The following is a 17895-nucleotide window of genomic DNA, read 5'->3' on the forward strand; positions in this document are numbered from 1 at the left end:
CCCCGGAGACTTGTTACCTGGCCTCTCCACCATGTGACCCACCTATGTGACCCCGGAGACTTGTTACCTGGCCTCTCCACCATGTGACCCATGGAAATTGTTCCGGGTTCCAAACCTTGGGCTCTGATACCCACTTGTTAGAGTGCGCAGCCTGGCCCACCAACCGTGGGCCATAACTTTAGATTCTGGGCCTACACAACCCAAAAGACTAGTCTGATGGGTGAGGACCGCCTCCACCTTTTAAGTCGTGGTCCCCCATCATCAATTACCGATGTAGGACTAAACCCAACACAAAATTCAAGTTTTCAGTGGAAAGTTTATTGCTTTTTTCAAATTTGAATTGAAACTTTGAGTTGAAAACTCATATTAAAAAGTTTTACTCAAATCTGAAAATGTCTTTTAAAATATCAAAATTAACCCAAAAACAATTTTCAATTTAATATAAATCACTTAACAGAAAAAAAAACTTACAAACGATGGTGTGTTTGAGGAGACAAGCCAGTACCACTACACACGCCTGCTCGCATACGGCGGTCTCCTTGGGAGGAGGCCGTCCTATGGCATGAGCATAGTGTGTGGCGAGACATGCCAAGAGAGGAGGCGTCCCACGAAGAGAATTGCTAAAATCAGCAGCGACGGTCGCCGAGTCGTACACACGCCTGCTCGCATACGGCGGTCTCCTTGGGAGGAGGCTGTCCTATGGCATGAGCATAGTGTGTGGCGAGACATGCCAAGAGAGGAGGCGTCCCACGAAGAGAATTGCTAGAATCAGCAGCGACGGTCGCCGAGTCGTACACTAGGCCTGCGATGGCTGTCCTAGCACTACTACCAAAATTGTTTTCTCTAGATGCTAAAATCAATCTTTGCTGGCGGCTAAGGTAACCGCGTGTGACCAAAGGCTAGAGAAAATACTATCTTCACAAGTAGGCTTCATCCGCCAGGTTAAACGGGCCGCCAGCAAAGGCTAGAGAAAATCAATCTTTACTGGCGGCAAGGTTAAGCGGACCTCTAGCAACGACTTCTGTAGTTGGTAAGATTAAGTCAATCACCAGCAAAAATGATTTTCCAGGAAAAAAAATAAATCCCCAAAATTTCTTTTCACCAAAAAAAAGAAAATAAATCAGGTTTTTGCAGCATGTTCAGATTCAAATCCACATCCAAATTTTCATGAAACGATTCAGATCCTCACCCAGAGAGTTCATTAGATTCAATTAACATGCAAGTGAACATGCCTACAAGCATTTTGAACAACAGTATAGAAAAAAAAAGAAGAACAACAGCTAGAAGCAGCACCATCGAATCTGCCTCCACCACCGATCTGGCCAGGAGAAAGGAAGGAGGTCGTCGTCGCCGTCGCTGACTGAGCAGCAGCTGATTCTTGCCATAGCTGGATCCAATGGGGGAACCAACAAATGTGGGAAGCCCCGCCGCCGCCGAGCTCCTCCCGTCGCACCAAGCCCCGTAGCTGTAACCGTCAGATTTGCCAGTGGAGCCACCGAATTTGGGAATCACAGCCGCCGGCGAGGAGGTGTTGGTGGCGAGACCGTGGGAGGGAGAGGGGGAGGAGGAGGAGGAGAAGGAGAAGAAGAGCCCGCCTCCTGTCGCCGTCGCTGCCGTGCACCGCTACCGGAGCCACCGCCGCCACCTGAGAACCGCCACCGGAGCCGCTGCCTGTTGGGAGGGAGGAGGAGAGGGTGCTGATGGAGGAGGAGGAGGGTAAGTGGTGGAGCGGTGGGTGGATAAGGAGTGGTGGGTGGCGTTTTTTTTAATGGGCGGTGATTTTTCTACTGTGCGTGAATTTTTTCAAGGGTGTCGCTCTTTAGTGCGTGCTGGCGGTCAGCTAAGCGGCCCGTCAATAAAAATAGGGTTAATTTTTGCAAGCGGGCTTCTTAAGCAACCGGTAGCGAAAATCAGCGAAAATGGATTTTCGCTGGTGGTCCTGAACCCTCCACCCCTTGTTAGAATTCCGCAGGTGGATTTCTCATATGACCGTCATGAAAAACCCTTTTTCTAGTAGTGTGGTCGAAGGAGACGTTGTGGAACTCGTAGATCGCAGGGAAGAGATTTGCGCATGTTGCATGGTGAAGGCGGGGTCATGGAGGATGAGGTCGCGCCAGGACCTACAGAAGATGGCGAGGCACATGAGCACCGAGAAGGCAGGCACGAGAGGATGTTGAACTAGATGACGTCGTTGAGGAGTTGTGCCAGCGGCGGCATCGTGACTGCTGCTACGTCTAACTCCATCTAATCTACTACTCCCTCTGTCCTAAAAATATAAGAACTTATGATTAAATAAGACACATCTTAAAACTACGAATATGGATAAGTAGCATTCATAAGCCTAGGATGTGTCATATCCCATCCTAGATTCTTATATTTTGAGACGGGGGGAGTAATTTAAGATGGATGCAATGCATCTAGATGATCTGCATATGTACGTGTGCCTTCCTGGAATGGTATACATTCCATACTAGGTTAACTTATTTTGAAATGAATGGAGTATTTGGGATGCGGTGTGAGAAAGATCTCAAATCTCAATCACCTAGCTATCCCATTAGCATCCAAACACGCATGAAAACTATTCTAACCCGTTTGAAATTCCACATTGGAGGAGCATATTAGCAGCAGCACGGAAAACATGACATCTCATTAGCGCATGATTAATTGAGTATTAATTATCATAAATTATAAAAATAAATTTATTTTATTTTTAAAAAAATTCTATATAGAAAATTTTTACACAAAACGTACATAAACGTGCTAAAGGAGAAAGTTATACTTTTGGAGTTGTAGTCATCGACGCCTGTCGAAACTCGGTCGATCGATCGAAAGAGAAATATGCAAAGCCTGAGCCTTAAACTGACCAAAAAGTCGGGCCCAAGCTTGGCAAGCCTGGCACTTCTTCGGGCTGTTTTTTTTAAAAAAAATATATATTTTTCCAACTTTTCTCAAGCTTGTTTGATTTTTTTTCCCGGCTTTTTAGGCAGCAAAAGAGCCTTGCCTGGTACTTGGGCCGACTCGAGCTGACTGGGCCAACCGCCAAAGGCGAGCAAACAGGTTTCTTAGCTTGGCCAGATCGATTTCGTAGTTTTAACACAGTACTATCAGCTCAGCAAAGGGGAAAGTTTGACATATTTGCATTCGATTTTCTTCTCATGTGTGGCTCTCAAGTGTTTGACAATCTGCATTCGAACTTAAATTTTGGTCAATTTCTTACCCCCAAAATCCATGGAAACAAAAAAAATGGTGCCCCAGCGTTGATGATATATTCAAAGCTATAAATAATCCTGAAACTTTGGTTGGAGTGGCACAAACTTTACACATGCTAATTTCACGACGAACTTACTACACACACACATTCCTGCAAGAACCAACAAACGTCCGAAATCATGAGCGGCATCAGGTGTCCCAGATCATGACGACGGCGATGACGGCGACGCCGAGGACGACGGCGAGCAGCCTCCCCGCCGGCGTGTCGGCGGCGACGGGCCTCAGCGGGGTGTAGCCCTTGGAGAGGAGGTGGTTGATGGAGACGTAGATGAAGATGCCGGTGGCGAGGCCCATGGAGACGGCGAAGATCCAGTCGGCCACCCGGCCCTGCGTGGTGGCGTCGATGACGATGCCGATGCCGACGCCGACGGGGCTGGAGACGGCGAAGGCGAAGGCGTAGCCGAAGCAGGAGAGGAACGGTCGGTCCGGCAGCATCCGGAGCAGCGCGATGCCCATGGCGATCGCCGCGAAGATCTTGTGCAGGCTGATCGTCCACAGCGCCTTCCATGCGTCAGCCTTCGTCTCTGCACGCTAGTTGTTGTGAGTAGCTGATTCTGATTTTCCAGCAGTCGAAACTCAAACAGCTACTGTCAGTCAATCTGCATCCATCTTTAAATGGACTACGGTGATCCATGAATTCATGATTTGGTAAAGCTTGCTGAGATCGATGCAAACTAAAATGTTGTCGAAATGGATGTTGATGAAAGGGAAATTCAGGTCAGAGCATCTATTCTACTAGACTGGAACGAGTAAAAGTATGCGTGACAATGAGTGAACAGAAACATTGATTGCGATAAACGGCGATAAGACGTGAACCCAAGATAAAATAAAAATAAAATAAAAATGAAGGGTTCGGGGTGATTATTCTGCCTATGTTTGGCTTTGAATATAAGCCGAGTCCTAGGACTTTTTTCATTTATTCTGGCTATCTTCAACATGCGCACGGAGCTTTCGCTATGAGAAAATAGTGAAGCACTTATGCAATTTTGACCGAGAAAACAACGCACGATTCCAATTTGTCCTAATCAGTTAGCAGCGGCATCGATCTATCAGACTTTCACAAGAAACAAGCTAGGAACGAACCCCGGGCTTAAATGATACTTTCAAGCATTTTTTTTTTCATGAACACGCAAAAGCTCTGCCCGTCAATACTTCCATATGTCGTGTTTATACGTGATCATCTGTTCACTTATAATTTTAAAAAAGGACAGATTCACCTACTCCTATAGACACCTGAACTACCATTAACTATTAACCATATGAACTCGGTCTTCATATAAGAAGTCACATGAAGACATATGTACGGGCCATTTAAATTCCAAGCTGAAAGCGAGTGTTAATTAAGTCGAGCAGGCAGGGACAACCGGACAAGAGAATAACGGACAAGGTCACAAGGTCTCTCTATATATATATACTCTCTCCGTTTCTAAATATTTGACGCCGTTGACTTTTTTAAACATGTTTGACCGTTCATCTTATTCAGAAAATTTAAGTAATTTTTAATTTTTTTCGTATCATTTGATTCATTGTTAAATATATTTTTATGTATACATATAGTTTTACATATTTCACAAAAAGTTTTTAATAAGACGAACGTCAAACATGTTTAAAAGAATCAACGGCGTTAAATATTTAGAGACGGAGGGAGTATATCCATGCGTGTCTATGTCAAAAAATAATAATAATCTTACCGGCGACTCCGATGGCGATGCCCTCGAAGACGGAGTGGAAGCAGAGCGCGGCGATGAGCAGCAGGCTGTCGCCGAGCGTGCTCGCGTTCCGCAGCATCGACGCCACGGAGTGGTCTTGCGCCGCCGCATCCTGCACAAACACAAGTTGAGACTTCACAGCCTTCTTCCATTTGGAAACCAAACGCAACAACCTGCGCTGTTGCTGCGCAGTATAAATTACTCGAGTTCATAAGGAAAGGTGCTTACAGCTGCTGGTGGGTCAGAGGCGTTGCCATTTGTGCTGCTCAGCTTACCCTCCTCCAGCCCTGACAGGCAGATAATCCAATGCTTAATTAGATAATGCGAGCAGCAAAAATACTTCTCTTTTGGCCATTTGAGCAGCAGGCTAAACAAAATAACTTATGAGTAGGACAGTAATTAAGAGGAACTATGCAGTACAGGCAATAACCACCACCTACTATATATGCTTTCATTCAGATAAGATCATAGGAAAATGGTAGTAGCACCAAGGTGTTCCTATCGATTCAGACAAACACAAAAAAATATAAAGTAACTAACTAAGCACCACAATTGAATTGATCTGCTAACTGATTTGCAAACGGAGTAGAGTACAAGCCACACCAACAAAAAGATGAACAACCAAACAAATCAGTTCCTATCTCGCTGAAAGCATCAGGGTAGGGTAGGTCACACAAACTCACAAGATTTTGATCAGGTAGTAGTAAAACTGTAAAACAAGAGGAGTAAATTTGGCCCATTTCGCTGACCAGTCCAACCAATAATAGCAACCAATCAATCGGTGTGGTATTATATACTAACGCAGCAATAAAGGAAAAAGTCGCATCTAATCCAACGGCCATCCGCCACCTTTCCACCGCGAGCTCACGATATCTCTACTGTGAAAAAAACAGAGTCGGACAAGCACGTGAAAACCCTAGTAGGCTGCTCACCTGCACCGGCGGCGGCGGCGGGTTCGGTCCGACCGCCGCCGCGGGCGACGACGAAGGAGATGGCGCAGTCGGCGAGCATGGTGAGGACGTAGCCGGCGCAGGCGAGCATGAACGCGAAGGGGTAGGCGGTGCCGGGGAGGAGGTCGGCGAACGTCTCGTTGGCGTCGGCGAGGAAGTGCATCATGGCGGTGCCGAGGAAGACTCCCCCCGCGAACTGCGTGCCCAGCGCCAGGAACGCATCGTTCCACCGCATGAAGTAGGGGGACACGCCGCCGGCCAGCGTCCCGGCGAACACCACCGCCAAGCACCACAGCTTCGCCGCCACCAGCCCCCGCGCCCGCAGGTCCGGCTTCCCCTCGCCGCCGCCGTCGGCGTCGGCGTCAGAATCGCCCCCGCCGCCGCCGCCGCCATGCGCCCACGCGGTGGTCGCGAAGGCGCAGAGCCAGGCGAGGTGGAGGTGGAGGCTGGCGCGGGCTCCCCTGCCTCCCGCCATGGACGCAGGTGTGGTGTTCGACCGATGACCGGTGCGCCGAATGGTGGGGAAACGCGATTCGGGTGAGGCCGTTTTTATACGGAAGGCGGGAGAAGATTGACGTGGGGGGCCCACCTGTCACTGATAATTACTACCTCCATCCTAGAAAGACACAGTCTCCATCCTAGAAAGACACAGTTTATATCCAACGTTTGATTATCCATCTTATTTGAAAAACTTTTATAATTAATATTTTTATTGTTATTAGATGATAAAATATGAATATTGCTTTATGTGTGACTATTTTTTATTTTTCTTATAAACTTTTTTAAGATAGTCAAATGTTAGATATAGGAACACACGACTGCATTTAAAATGAATTTAGATAGTAAAATGATAGTTGGCCTCTTCGTTTATGTACTTTGTACTGCGGGTTGGCTCGCGGGGTTAAGATTACTCGTGCCACGTCGTCTACTCTGGCATACAGGTGGGTCCATGTCGGGTGGGGTATGGTTGCAGCGGGTAGGCGAGGTTGTACTAGTAGTAGTACTACTGGTCGGGTTGTACGAGCGCTGACGGCGTGAGAAGCGGGAGGGAGTAGTACGACAGCGACGGCGTTTGGAAAGTCCGTTACGGAATGTCCACGTTCCCGACGACTTGGCCTTGACTTGTACGCTGCGCAATCATCGTGCCCTCACCACCGTTCGATCCAAATTTCAGGAATTTACCAGTTCCAAAAAATAAAAAAAAAACAACGAATGCTATAGACTAAGTCAACGGTTTTGCTAGTTAACCTCCATTAACCAGTTGCTCTATTGCACTTTTGTGCGAGTTACATAATAATTACATAGTAGTTACATAATAGTTATAATATAATTACACTATATTTGAAAGTTTTTTATAAAAACTGTTGAGTGTTGTATAGCTACTCCCTATCAAACAATACTGACCACTAATGTAAACAGAGCCAAGCATCAGGTCTGAAAGGCACATGAAAAGAAAAAATGAAGATGCGATAATATGTGAAGCACCCAAGTTAAAGCAAGCACATTGTAACGGTCGAAGATACCAATATAGGAACTGCAAAGGCTAGAAGGTCCATTTTCAGCCTCAAAATCCACCGAGCTCTACATGAACAGACATATGAATGATCTGACAACGGATTGCTGCAAATCTACTCCCTCCGTTCCAAAATATAAACATTTTTAGCATAGTGACAAGTCAAACATTTTTAACTTTGACTATTAATAAAAAAAAAGATCAATCATGTAAAATTGGTGTTACTAGATTTATTATTAAATAAACTATCATAATATGCAACTCTTTTTATTTAAAACATCTTACTTTTATAAATATTGCTAGTCAAAGTAGCATCTCGAAGACTGTATCAAGATTTAAAAATACTTATATTTTTGGACGAGTAGATTGCCCGGTGACTTGTCATGACATCCAAAGAATGAAAATTAGAACCACAAATCCACGGTAGGCAGCAATGAACGACGGCGTCCGCGGCCATTGGCTCGGCGGTGCCGTCCCCAGCACAGTCGCCGGCCGCCGGCAGCTACGTCGTCGGCCGGCCCAACGCTTTCTTACAATCGCCCAGCTTGACCCTTTCCTGGCTAAGAACTAGGTGCTGATGGTTCGCCCCCTGTACGTCCAGCAACCAACAAGCAACAATGAGGTCAGATGAACAACCAACAACCATGACTTGGTGCTGTTACACTTGTAGCATCTGAGATGCCCCTCCTAAAATCTATAGAATCTTATATGTCTATAGATATCCACTACAACATGATCAGCAGTATCTGAACTTTAAGAGGATGGGGCTGACTATTGGTCAGGTGAAAGAATCAGAATTTGCTGAGTATCACTTTCATATTTGTCATTGACCTCATTTTGCTGAATAGAATCATCACCACGAATCCACGATCTGTTCCAACTCTAGCCGAACTGGAAATTAAACAAAATTAGTGGTGCTCCATCAGAAACTATTTTCCTAATTGCACATACCCAACAAAATTGACAAGCAAACAATCTCAAAGACCAGCAAGTAGCAAACTGCCATATGCATGGAGGCTATTTAACTTCTCAGAAGACAAACTTGGTTGCAAGTGTAGCAAGGGAGCAGAGACTAAACATTTCTCCCAAGAGAAGAAGGTAACCAATATCAAACAAAAGCACACCAAATCAGTACCCCAAAATTCAGTGCGCCAGTACAGTTAAGAAACAAAAGAAAAAAGATAGGGATGTATGTGGTTTGAAATTTTGATGCCTCCAATTAGTTAGCTGCCGGAACAGTGAAGACCTTGGGTATACCAAATCCAATATCACATTGTAGCGCAGAGAAAATATAAAATGGATACAGACTTTGGAAATTAATTCCAGCCACCAAAGTAACAATCATATTGAACAGTCATATTCCAACCTGGCTTCATTTATCAGCTTTATTAATTTACTGCAGAGATTTAACAATTATATTGAGGGGTACGCTCTGGTGCATTCTACTTGCAGTATTCTACTACAAGTAGAATGAATCTCGACCGTTTATTTTAAAGGGTAGATTGAACATTATGAACCAGGGCACAGGGGTGCCATGGCGAGTACAAGACAAGAATGTTAGTGAAGTACTATTAATCAGGACAGCTGAGACAGAGAAGTGCATAGCAGAACAGAATCATGGTGATTATTTGAGAGGAGTAACTGATCCTACTTCACAGACAGGAGAGTCAACAGATAACTACTCAATCCACACAAAGTCGACAGAAAAATATTAATTGAATTGATACTTGAATTAGAAAGAATTGATTAGTTAAAATATTGCATACTTACCACTGGTTTGCACGTTACTCTCGGTATAAATGAAATCAACATCACAAAATTGTCTCAGAGCCCTCATGTGTGGGAATTTCATTCCGGAAGTTCATCTCCCTCACCTGCATGGCAGCACAAGCAAAGCTCATGCATGCACAAAGGAGACGCCCAAATTGCCTTGGCCTCAAATGTTTGCCATTTTCTTTAGAAGAGCACAGCAACCAATACTGAAACGCCAACGCCTAGGTTCAACAAAAGACCCGCAAAGAAGAGGGGTTTCAGATTTTTGAACAAACATGCAGTGGAAGAACAAAATCAAAACGATCCAAGATCTAATACGAAACGTAGACCAATAGCTACATCACATACAGAGCCAAACAAGAGCAATATCTTTCAGATTAAACAAAGATCTATGGCACCGCGACCCTAGCTATAGGAAACAAGCCCTAACCTTGCAGAATTCCTGGCTCGATCCATGATGATGCGCAGCTCTCCTGTGTGTGCCCAAAAAAACAGAGAGAAGCAGAATCTTACTAATCCTCCAACCTCAAGGCCAGCACTAGCAGTGTTTGCACCTTATCAGACCCTATATATTTAACCTCACTACACCATCTATAACCTGAAAATTCAATTTCACATTAATAGCCCATTAGGTCCAAGTAGTGATTTTGCATAGTTACTGAATTATATTTTGCTGCTGAAAGTTCCTGGGTATTACACATCTTCTTCTCAGCCTGTTCCTGTTTTCTCCTAACTGAGTCATGCATTTTGCACTTTCTGCTATGGTTATAAACTTACAGTGCCACAGTGCTTTACATTATTACCTTTTGCTCTAGGGCAAGAAGTAGTTTCTTTCAGTCCCAAACAACAAATATCACAAATGCATCAAATTTTGATTGAACAAATGTCACAGAAGTAACAGTAAATTGTTACGACAGACCATCCTAACAAACTATTATTACTAGTGCAAAATGGAGCTGCACATATATCTCAACAATTAAGTTTCAGACCCAATCGTAGCTATTAAAGCAAAATAAAAAAGTGAATTAAAGCTGATGTTATAACCCTCTGGCTCACTTCACATGAACAGAAACACGATGTTGTAACCAAATAGTAGTACTTAGGGTGAAAATACACTGCAAATGGTATAACCATCTACTGAAATAAGAACAAGTATTGCATGCGGGCCCCATTTCATCGAGCACATATATATCACGCAACATCGAAAATTAGCAAAAACAAAAGGTCAAGGCAACAATACCAGCCAAATCCAATGTCAAAATGTCTGCGTCCGCGGTGGTGTCAATGGCAAAAGCATGCGACCCAAAGATAGCCCGGAGGCACCAACCCCTGCTGGGATGGCATAAAGAGGACATCACAGTGAGCCAGTTGCCATCATCGCGGAGATGGGAGGAGACCAGATCCAGATGAGTATTCGCACTAGGGAGCGCATCATCGGCGCCCAACTGCAGCCATACAAAAACAACCTTATCGTGCATAGAAACTCTTTTAACTTAGAGAAATATCCACGGGACATGATCAGCATTATATTAAATGGAAACGATGTCAGTAAAATATGATATATTACCTAAATTAGGAGGATGTAGATGAAGGCATAGCAGCTGGTTTTTCAAGCCCAGAACAGCTTATTCCCTCTAACTCTTTCTACTGCAAAGACCATTATCCCCAAGCATTTCCTCTCATATGGAGAACGCACAGACACAACACACAGCCGCAAATTTACAAGGGAGGGTAAAGATTGCCATTTATTTATTCCATTAAGATTGAGCCATTTACATAATCTTAGGGGCAACGATTGCATCCATTTAGTTAAGATTGAGCAAGTTACAAAACGTATTGACATCAAGCCTAATAGGGAGGGAGGAAGAAGAAAAAAAAAGTAACTGATCAAGCCCTGAAGCCTGATAGGGAGAGGGGAAGAAAACAAATAACTACATGTTGTAGTTGGAGCATGTCTCATGAAGGCAGTGGCCTGGCCGGCTGAGCTGAGGCAGTGACTGCTGGGTAAGCTGACCGCCGACAGTGCATCGAATCAACATTCATCTTGTCCTCACCTCTCCACGTTCGTCCTGTTAAGGAAAATAGAATAAAGACACTTAGGTAAAAAAACAGTAAGGAATTCGCATCATAAAACACAATGTAAGAAAGGGATCAGTGAGAATGAATTAAGTGAATAAGTAAAGATGGAAAAGGGAGTTTGCTCGGATGTGGTGCGAAGTTGAACGACGGCCCAGCAAAGTACGGCACAGATTCCTTCTCCAGCACTGGTGTCTCCATCGCCGGCACCTCCTCCGTCGCCGGTTGCTCCTCCTCTATCCCAGGCTGCTCCTCCATCCCCGACTCCATCTTATCCATCGCCGACAACTCCTGCTCCTCCTCTATCATCAGTTGCTCCTCCATCTCCGGCAACACCTCCTCCTCTATCCCTGGCTGCTCCTCCATCCCCGACTCCATCTTATCCATCGCCAACGACTCCTGCTCCTCCTCCATCACCAGTTGCTCCTCCTCCATCTCGGGCAACACCTCCTGCTCCCCCTTAGTTGCAGGGGCACCCTGCTCCTCCTCCATCGCCAGAGCTTGCTCCTTAGTTGCAAGTGCATCCTGCTGCTCCTCCATTGCCAGAGCCTCCGGAGGCTCCTCCATCGCCAGAGCCTCCGGAGGCTCCTCCATCGCCAGATCCTCTTTCGCCTTCTTCTCTGACCGATCAGCTGATGGCGGAGGACTGCTGCACTGCCTCTTGGTGCCGGTGGCCGGTGCCCGCCCGGCGAGCGATGACGGACGGACACCGGACAGCTTATCTCTAATCCAACTTTCGCTCGAGGAGGAAGCGTGGCTACTGCTGCTGCTGCTAGAGGAAGCGGGACTACTGCCCATCCAATTCGCCCCTTCTCTTGGGCTCGAGAAAGCGCGGACTGAAGTTTGGTCACCATCCAAACCTCGTCGTCGGAGTACCTTGTCCTCAACCCAACTCGAGCTGGTCGAAGCGCGACCCGATCTGCCTCTGCCGCTCCAGAAGCCGTTACTTCCGGAATATACCGGCGGCCGACGAGAATCAGATAGCGGAACTCGGCTCGCCGGAGACGCCGCGAGCTGCGGCCGGAGAGCCGGCGCCCTGTACGCCATGACAGCGGGCGTGAAGAGTGGTGAAGGGAGCGGCGTCAGGGAGAATCGGAAGCCGGAGAAGCTTGATCGGAGGCGGGGAGAGGGAAGGATTCGAGGCGGAGACGGAGACGGCGAGAGAGAAGGATTCGAGGTGGAGGCGGAGACGGGGAAGCGTAAAACCCTAATCGGATTGGGGAAGAGAGAGCGGAACAGAGGAGAATACGGAATCGATAGGTATCCGTATTTGATTTACTGTCGATACGGTCTCCGTATTCGAAACGTAGTCGGACTCCGCATTGGATTCGTAGGAATTTTTTTCATTTTTAGATTTTTTTTAAATTTTTACAGAAATAATCTATCGGCCAAATAAATTAAAAAATAGATCCTGCCGCCCCAGTGGTGGGCGGCAAGCTGACGTGGCAGACGGCGGGTCGACCGCGCCGTCTGCCGCCGTTGGCCAAAATTGCATTTAGCCCCTTGCCGCCCCTTGTCGGCCAAAAGAGCTTGGGGTTCGTACTTTTTGTATTTGGGCCCCTAGGGCGGCAAGGGACCCAGATGCAAAAAGTATCGCCAAATGATTTTTCTATGTTATGTTAATAATAATTAAATAAGTATTTATTGGTAAAACTTGTTAATATTGTTATAAAAAATGTATTGAAGTTGGTTGTTTCGCAATTATGTTAAGTAAGGTATTATTTTGTAACTTATTCGACGTATTAGTACTCGAAGAATTGATATAGACCTATCGCAGTCTCGGTCGTAGAAACATTATATGGACTTAAACAATGAGAATTATGTAACGTGAAGAAATAGTAGTACAATTTGAACATGATACAACTATTTCCATTGCGGTTACATAGATGATATTAGATTTGAACTAGGAGGGAGGTAGTGCAATAGTTGAACACAACGACGATGTAGTAATGGGACAAGGAAGCATGACAGTAGAAATTTCAATATGCCAAGTTGTCCGATAATAGCTAACCCGGATCCCTCTCCTCTCTCAAACCGCGCTTTAGTAACCCTATATTGCTCTGGTAGTTCAAGCTGCACAACACGGCTAGGTGGAGTTAGAACCCTTCTGGTGTCTATCCATTCTCTGTATTGACATCTCCTTGGTGGTTCCTGGGAGGAAAGAATAGATGTGAAGCGAGCAAAGTTAGTAAATGTTGTGAGAAAATAAGGATTCATGTAATCAAAATATTCTTACCATGAAATCGTCGACAAGAATATTTGGACAAACAAAGAACCTTCGACCCAATGTTGTAGGCTTTATGGAACGAAGAACCTGACAACGATTACCACACCTGCATCTTGGACGGGCTTCCCGTGGAGGGAGTGCCGTAGTTAGCACCCGCCAGTCGCACTGTTGTTCATGACATTGTCGTTCGTAAGCCGCTTTTCTATGCAAGTATTGCTCAGTACTTTCGGATGCGAAATACCAACGACCTTCTTGTAAACAAGTGGTTAGGTCGAGAACGGGATTTTTTGTATCGACCCACTCGATGTATGCGCAAGCCGTAGTGCGGGTCTGCCGAATAGAGTAGTGTTACGAAGAATAAAACGATTGCCCATACGGAATGAATAAGCATATGCAGATAATAAAATACCTCACGGTCATAGTTAGGGCACCTAAAAAAGCGCCTTCTTCGAATATCAGGATTCCTCGAAGCCATTAGTTGGCATCGATCACTGCATAGGCAGAGAGGACGCTGGCACCAAGGTGGTAGTAGGTATACACAAGGATCGCTCCGCTAGTTCGGATCCTCAACGCCCAAGCGTCTAGCCATTGACGAAAGCCGGTAGGATTTGTAATGAAGCAAGTGGGGAAGAGAGTACTGAATGTGACTGAGTTCTGAAATATCGTGAGGCCTTGCTCGTTAAGGCGACTTATATAGGCACCAAAAATCGAATGATATCCCTGACATGGTGGGTACGCCTGATTGGTGCCGAAAGTTACATTGGTCGTATGCGGCAAATGGCGGGCAAATACTCGTATAGCACGCGAATAAAGGAGGCTGCATCGGTGCGGCAGAAAGTAGTCGTGCATGCGCCGAAAGGTATCGTGCATGCGCCGAAAGGTATCATGCACATACAACAACAACGCATTCATTACACAAGCATACAGTGCTAGCATGTGAAGCAAATAAACAAAGAGAAGTCTGCTCTACTGGCCCTACCCCGCGCCGCGGCCACGCTTGGTCCTCCGGGCCTGTGCTCGCATGTGGTCCTAGGAGTAGGTGAAACGATCCGGTGGCACAGCACGGGTAGCACGAGTGTCTGGCGGCGGAGTGGCCTGCGCCTGGTCCTGCGTCTGCACCGGCGGTGCGCCTCCTAGCTGTGAGGGGTTGATGACATCCTCTGTTGAGCCTGAAGCGAAGTCGAAGTCTGTGATGTCGAAGAGCAAGGCGGAAGCCACCAAGTGGTCCGACGAGGTCCCAGCATGGTCCAGTGGTGGACCTTGACTCGACGTGCCGGCTGCGTGTGATGAAGTCCCGATGTACTGCCAGAACTGCGCTGAGTGCGAAGTCAACGCAGCTGCCTGAGACGCTGACCCTGTAGCCTGGGAGAAGTGGGCGGCCTGCGTCGTAGCGAACTAGGCGAAACCTACACATCGACAACGGGCCCCTTGTAAGCTAAGACATAAAATGCATGTAAATTGATTGTCGAAGTACTGTTGTTTTTTTAAGTACCTGTGGGGGGCATAACAAAAGGCCTAGCCGAGGAAGGCGGGGTGCTGAACGGTGCACGAAACCCTGAAGCAATCGGATGAATCGGCTCACATAGATGTGCTAGGCATGTACAAAAAATCGTTAAAAATACTTACCTCCGTGCGGAGGGGGAGTCAGCCTAGGAACGTGCGCAGCTGGACGGGGACCAGTCGGTACGGGTGGCCGCTGTGGTGCTGCGTCTGCCCGAACAACGTCGTCTGCACGACAGGTGAGCACTCGGAGAATCGAGCGCATCGACTCCACCATCAGCGTGTACGTCGTCAGGTGCTCCTCTACGGGTATCGGAATCCCCGCGCCTAAATGTTGGATCGTCGTTGAACCGTCAACGACGACCCTGTTGATGTCGATGACCTGCATTGGTAATTTGTTCGTAAATATTCGCAAAATTTGATGAAGAGAAAGGAATAAAACATAAAGGAATGGTGCGATGCAGGGTACTCACAGCACAAGCGAAGTCCTGGTCGCAGTGCCTGGCGTAGAGGTCTCTAGTGATCGCAATGTGGGCCTACTACTCCAAGGGAGCGAAGGTGACCCTAGTACGGGTGCGTGGCTGGTACCAGCGTAGGTAGGCCTGGTACGTCTCCTCGGTGTGTGGCTCTCCCTCGTGCTCTACGACCTCCTTGGTTGCGAGCAACCAGTGCTCAACAAAAGTCCCCAACTTAGCGGGCCAGTCACCAGCTGACTGCTGACCCTCGCGCGAGTACTTGCGAATTAATGTATCATATTAGTGTGAATCAACAGATGTTGCAAATTATTGTGGAGAGGTAGATTTTAATGCAACAAATCAAAGCATAGTGAAAGGTCTTACCGGTGAACAGCAGCTGGGACGGTCGTCGGAAACGGTACTGGAAAAGGCTGACGGAAGCCGAACTGCCGCATCACGCGGAAAGGGGCGTGAGGCTCAACGCAGATATCGAAGACCATCGGAACCGTAGTCATCCAGTACGCGTGGTCCCTTGTGCAGAGTGTGGACAGACCCAACGGCGCACGAGCCTGGGTAGCCGCGGCACTGTAGGGCTCCCACACGACGTCAGTCGGCAGAAGGCGGTCGAACTCCATAACGAACTCAGGATACGACCGCCTAACCTGGACGTGAGCCCATCGGCGCTTCAATACGAGACGATCGATGTGATGTACAATGAACTTAGCAATGAACTTAACAATAACAGAAGATCGATGCAACGTACCTGACGACGGCACCACAGAGTACCCATCATAGGGTAGTCGACCTCCGGTCACTCCACGTACAGTGACTCCTCGTACGCGTGCTGGTCCACCTCAGGGCGGCCGATCGCAATCTTCTCAGCTGTCCAGATAGAAAGAAAGAGTGGGCACCCACCAAAGGTCGCGCTGGGATCCGACTTCGTGCAAGCCTCACAAAGGCCACGGTACTGAGCCGCCAACAACGCGGAACCCCAGCTCCACTGAGGCACCTCGCCTACCACGGCGTCGGTGATGCTCCTGGCGTAGTGCACGAGTCCCTTGTCGAACACGTGCCCGTGACCGCCACAGAACATCACCCAGCCAAAAAGTAAGAGCAAGTACGCCTCCAAACAATGGCTGTAGGAGTACTCGTCGGCCTCCGCCTGTAGCTGCTCGACCTGCAAGCGTTCGATAAAATGTTAGGCACCTTACCTTACGACTAAATATGTAGTACGCTTGTCATTTCGGTACAAAAGCACTCACGATGAACTGAAGCAGCCACCTCTTCGTAGGTCCGGTGTTGCGGTGGTGTGCCAACGGCTGGAGCGGGAGATGTGGTGCACGTTGTACTTGTGCGAAACGTGCGATCAGATCGTCCTTCCAGTCCACACCCGTGGTCACTGGCCCAACAGCGTCTCCCGTGAGCGGTAGCCCCAACAAGTACGATACGTCCTGTAGGGTAGGGGCTACCTCACTGCACGGCAAGTGAAAAGTATGCGTCTCTGGCCTCCATCGGTCGACCAAAGCTGCTAGGAGGGACCGGTCACATTCCAGCGTTTGGCCGGGTCCGCGTGGCCGGCGGCAGCCTCCACCAGCCGACATATCGGTAGGAGGCCGGCCTCACGCAACCTGTAAGAACAAATTAATATGTCATTATAAAAATTAGGTGTATCATGACGTGCCATCTCTGAAAAATATAGTGTTTCATGTTAGAACAATTCAAAAAGTAGTAATGTAGAACAAAAGATAACTTGTAAAATTATGAAAAAGTAATAAAACCATAAGAATTATTATGTACAACAAGAGTACAGGATATTTAAATATAGCAAACGTTACTAAGGGTACATAACGATGACGTGCAATTTAACATATATGTAGAGTTTGATAATATAACATAACATAACATTACATGCCAAAGTCTGACATTACATCAGCATACCTAAAGACATTAGGTGCCTAAGTCTGATGCTACATCACGAGACCTAAAGACATGACATGCCGAAGTCTGACATTACACGACGAAACATAAACACATCGGTAAGTTCGAAACAAATTACAAGCAAAGCCACATGCCGACATAGAACACAAGAACTATACCACGTAGCCAGACGTGGCACAACGACGCCTAGGACGTGGTCGAGTTGAGGTAGTGCCTTCACCCGTAGGGCGAGCTCCATTTGCTGCTGATCCTGATAGTCCTGCCTCCGCCGCACTTGGTTTCTCCTTGTCTTTAGGACAATGCTTGTAGGTGTGCCCACATTCATTGCATTTGCTGCAACGCTTCACCCTGCCAGCCTCCGACTCGTCCATATCGTTGCGGATGCGACGAGTCTTCCTCCTTCTAGCCTTGCCTCGGAGCTTCGATGGGTCAGGAATATTGAGTACTTCATTGTTAGTCTCTATGAACTCCCCAGCTATGCCGA

General features: G+C 47.0%; 2 protein-coding genes across 2 annotated transcripts; both read right to left on the minus strand.

Moving 5' to 3' along the window:
- Positions 1-3116: 3116 nt before the first annotated feature.
- On the minus strand, positions 3117-6454 carry LOC127765376 (zinc transporter 2). Its single transcript, XM_052290261.1, has 4 exons — positions 5912-6454; positions 5208-5266; positions 4962-5091; positions 3117-3794 (listed from the first exon to the last, which is right to left on the minus strand). Exons 1-4 carry the CDS (start codon positions 6402-6404, stop codon positions 3400-3402), a joined length of 1077 nt encoding a protein of 358 aa, XP_052146221.1. The 5' UTR covers positions 6405-6454; the 3' UTR covers positions 3117-3399.
- A 4487-nt stretch (positions 6455-10941) lies between these two features.
- Positions 10942-12543, minus strand: LOC127765056 (uncharacterized). The gene has a single exon (XM_052289856.1). It carries the CDS (start codon positions 12336-12338, stop codon positions 11367-11369), a length of 972 nt encoding a protein of 323 aa, XP_052145816.1. The 5' UTR covers positions 12339-12543; the 3' UTR covers positions 10942-11366.
- Positions 12544-17895: the final 5352 nt, after the last annotated feature.

Source organism: Oryza glaberrima, chromosome 3, assembly GCF_000147395.1.
Source record: "Oryza glaberrima chromosome 3, OglaRS2, whole genome shotgun sequence".
Classification (NCBI taxonomy): Eukaryota; Viridiplantae; Streptophyta; class Magnoliopsida; order Poales; family Poaceae; genus Oryza; species Oryza glaberrima.

Excerpts from the sequence above, each read along its gene's own strand:
- LOC127765376 (XM_052290261.1), bottom strand. The coding sequence starts at position 6,404 with ATGGCGGGAGGCAGGGGAGCCCGCGCCAGCCTCCACCTCCACCTCGCC. Across the intron at positions 5,267-5,911 it reads CGCCGCCGCCGCCGGTGCAG|GGCTGGAGGAGGGTAAGCTG; the intron begins GTGAGCAGCCTA and ends TCTGCCTGTCAG. Across the intron at positions 3,795-4,961 it reads CATCGCCATCGGAGTCGCCG|AGACGAAGGCTGACGCATGG; the intron begins GTAAGATTATTA and ends ACTAGCGTGCAG.
- LOC127765056 (XM_052289856.1), bottom strand. The coding sequence starts at position 12,338 with ATGGCGTACAGGGCGCCGGCTCTCCGGCCGCAGCTCGCGGCGTCTCCG.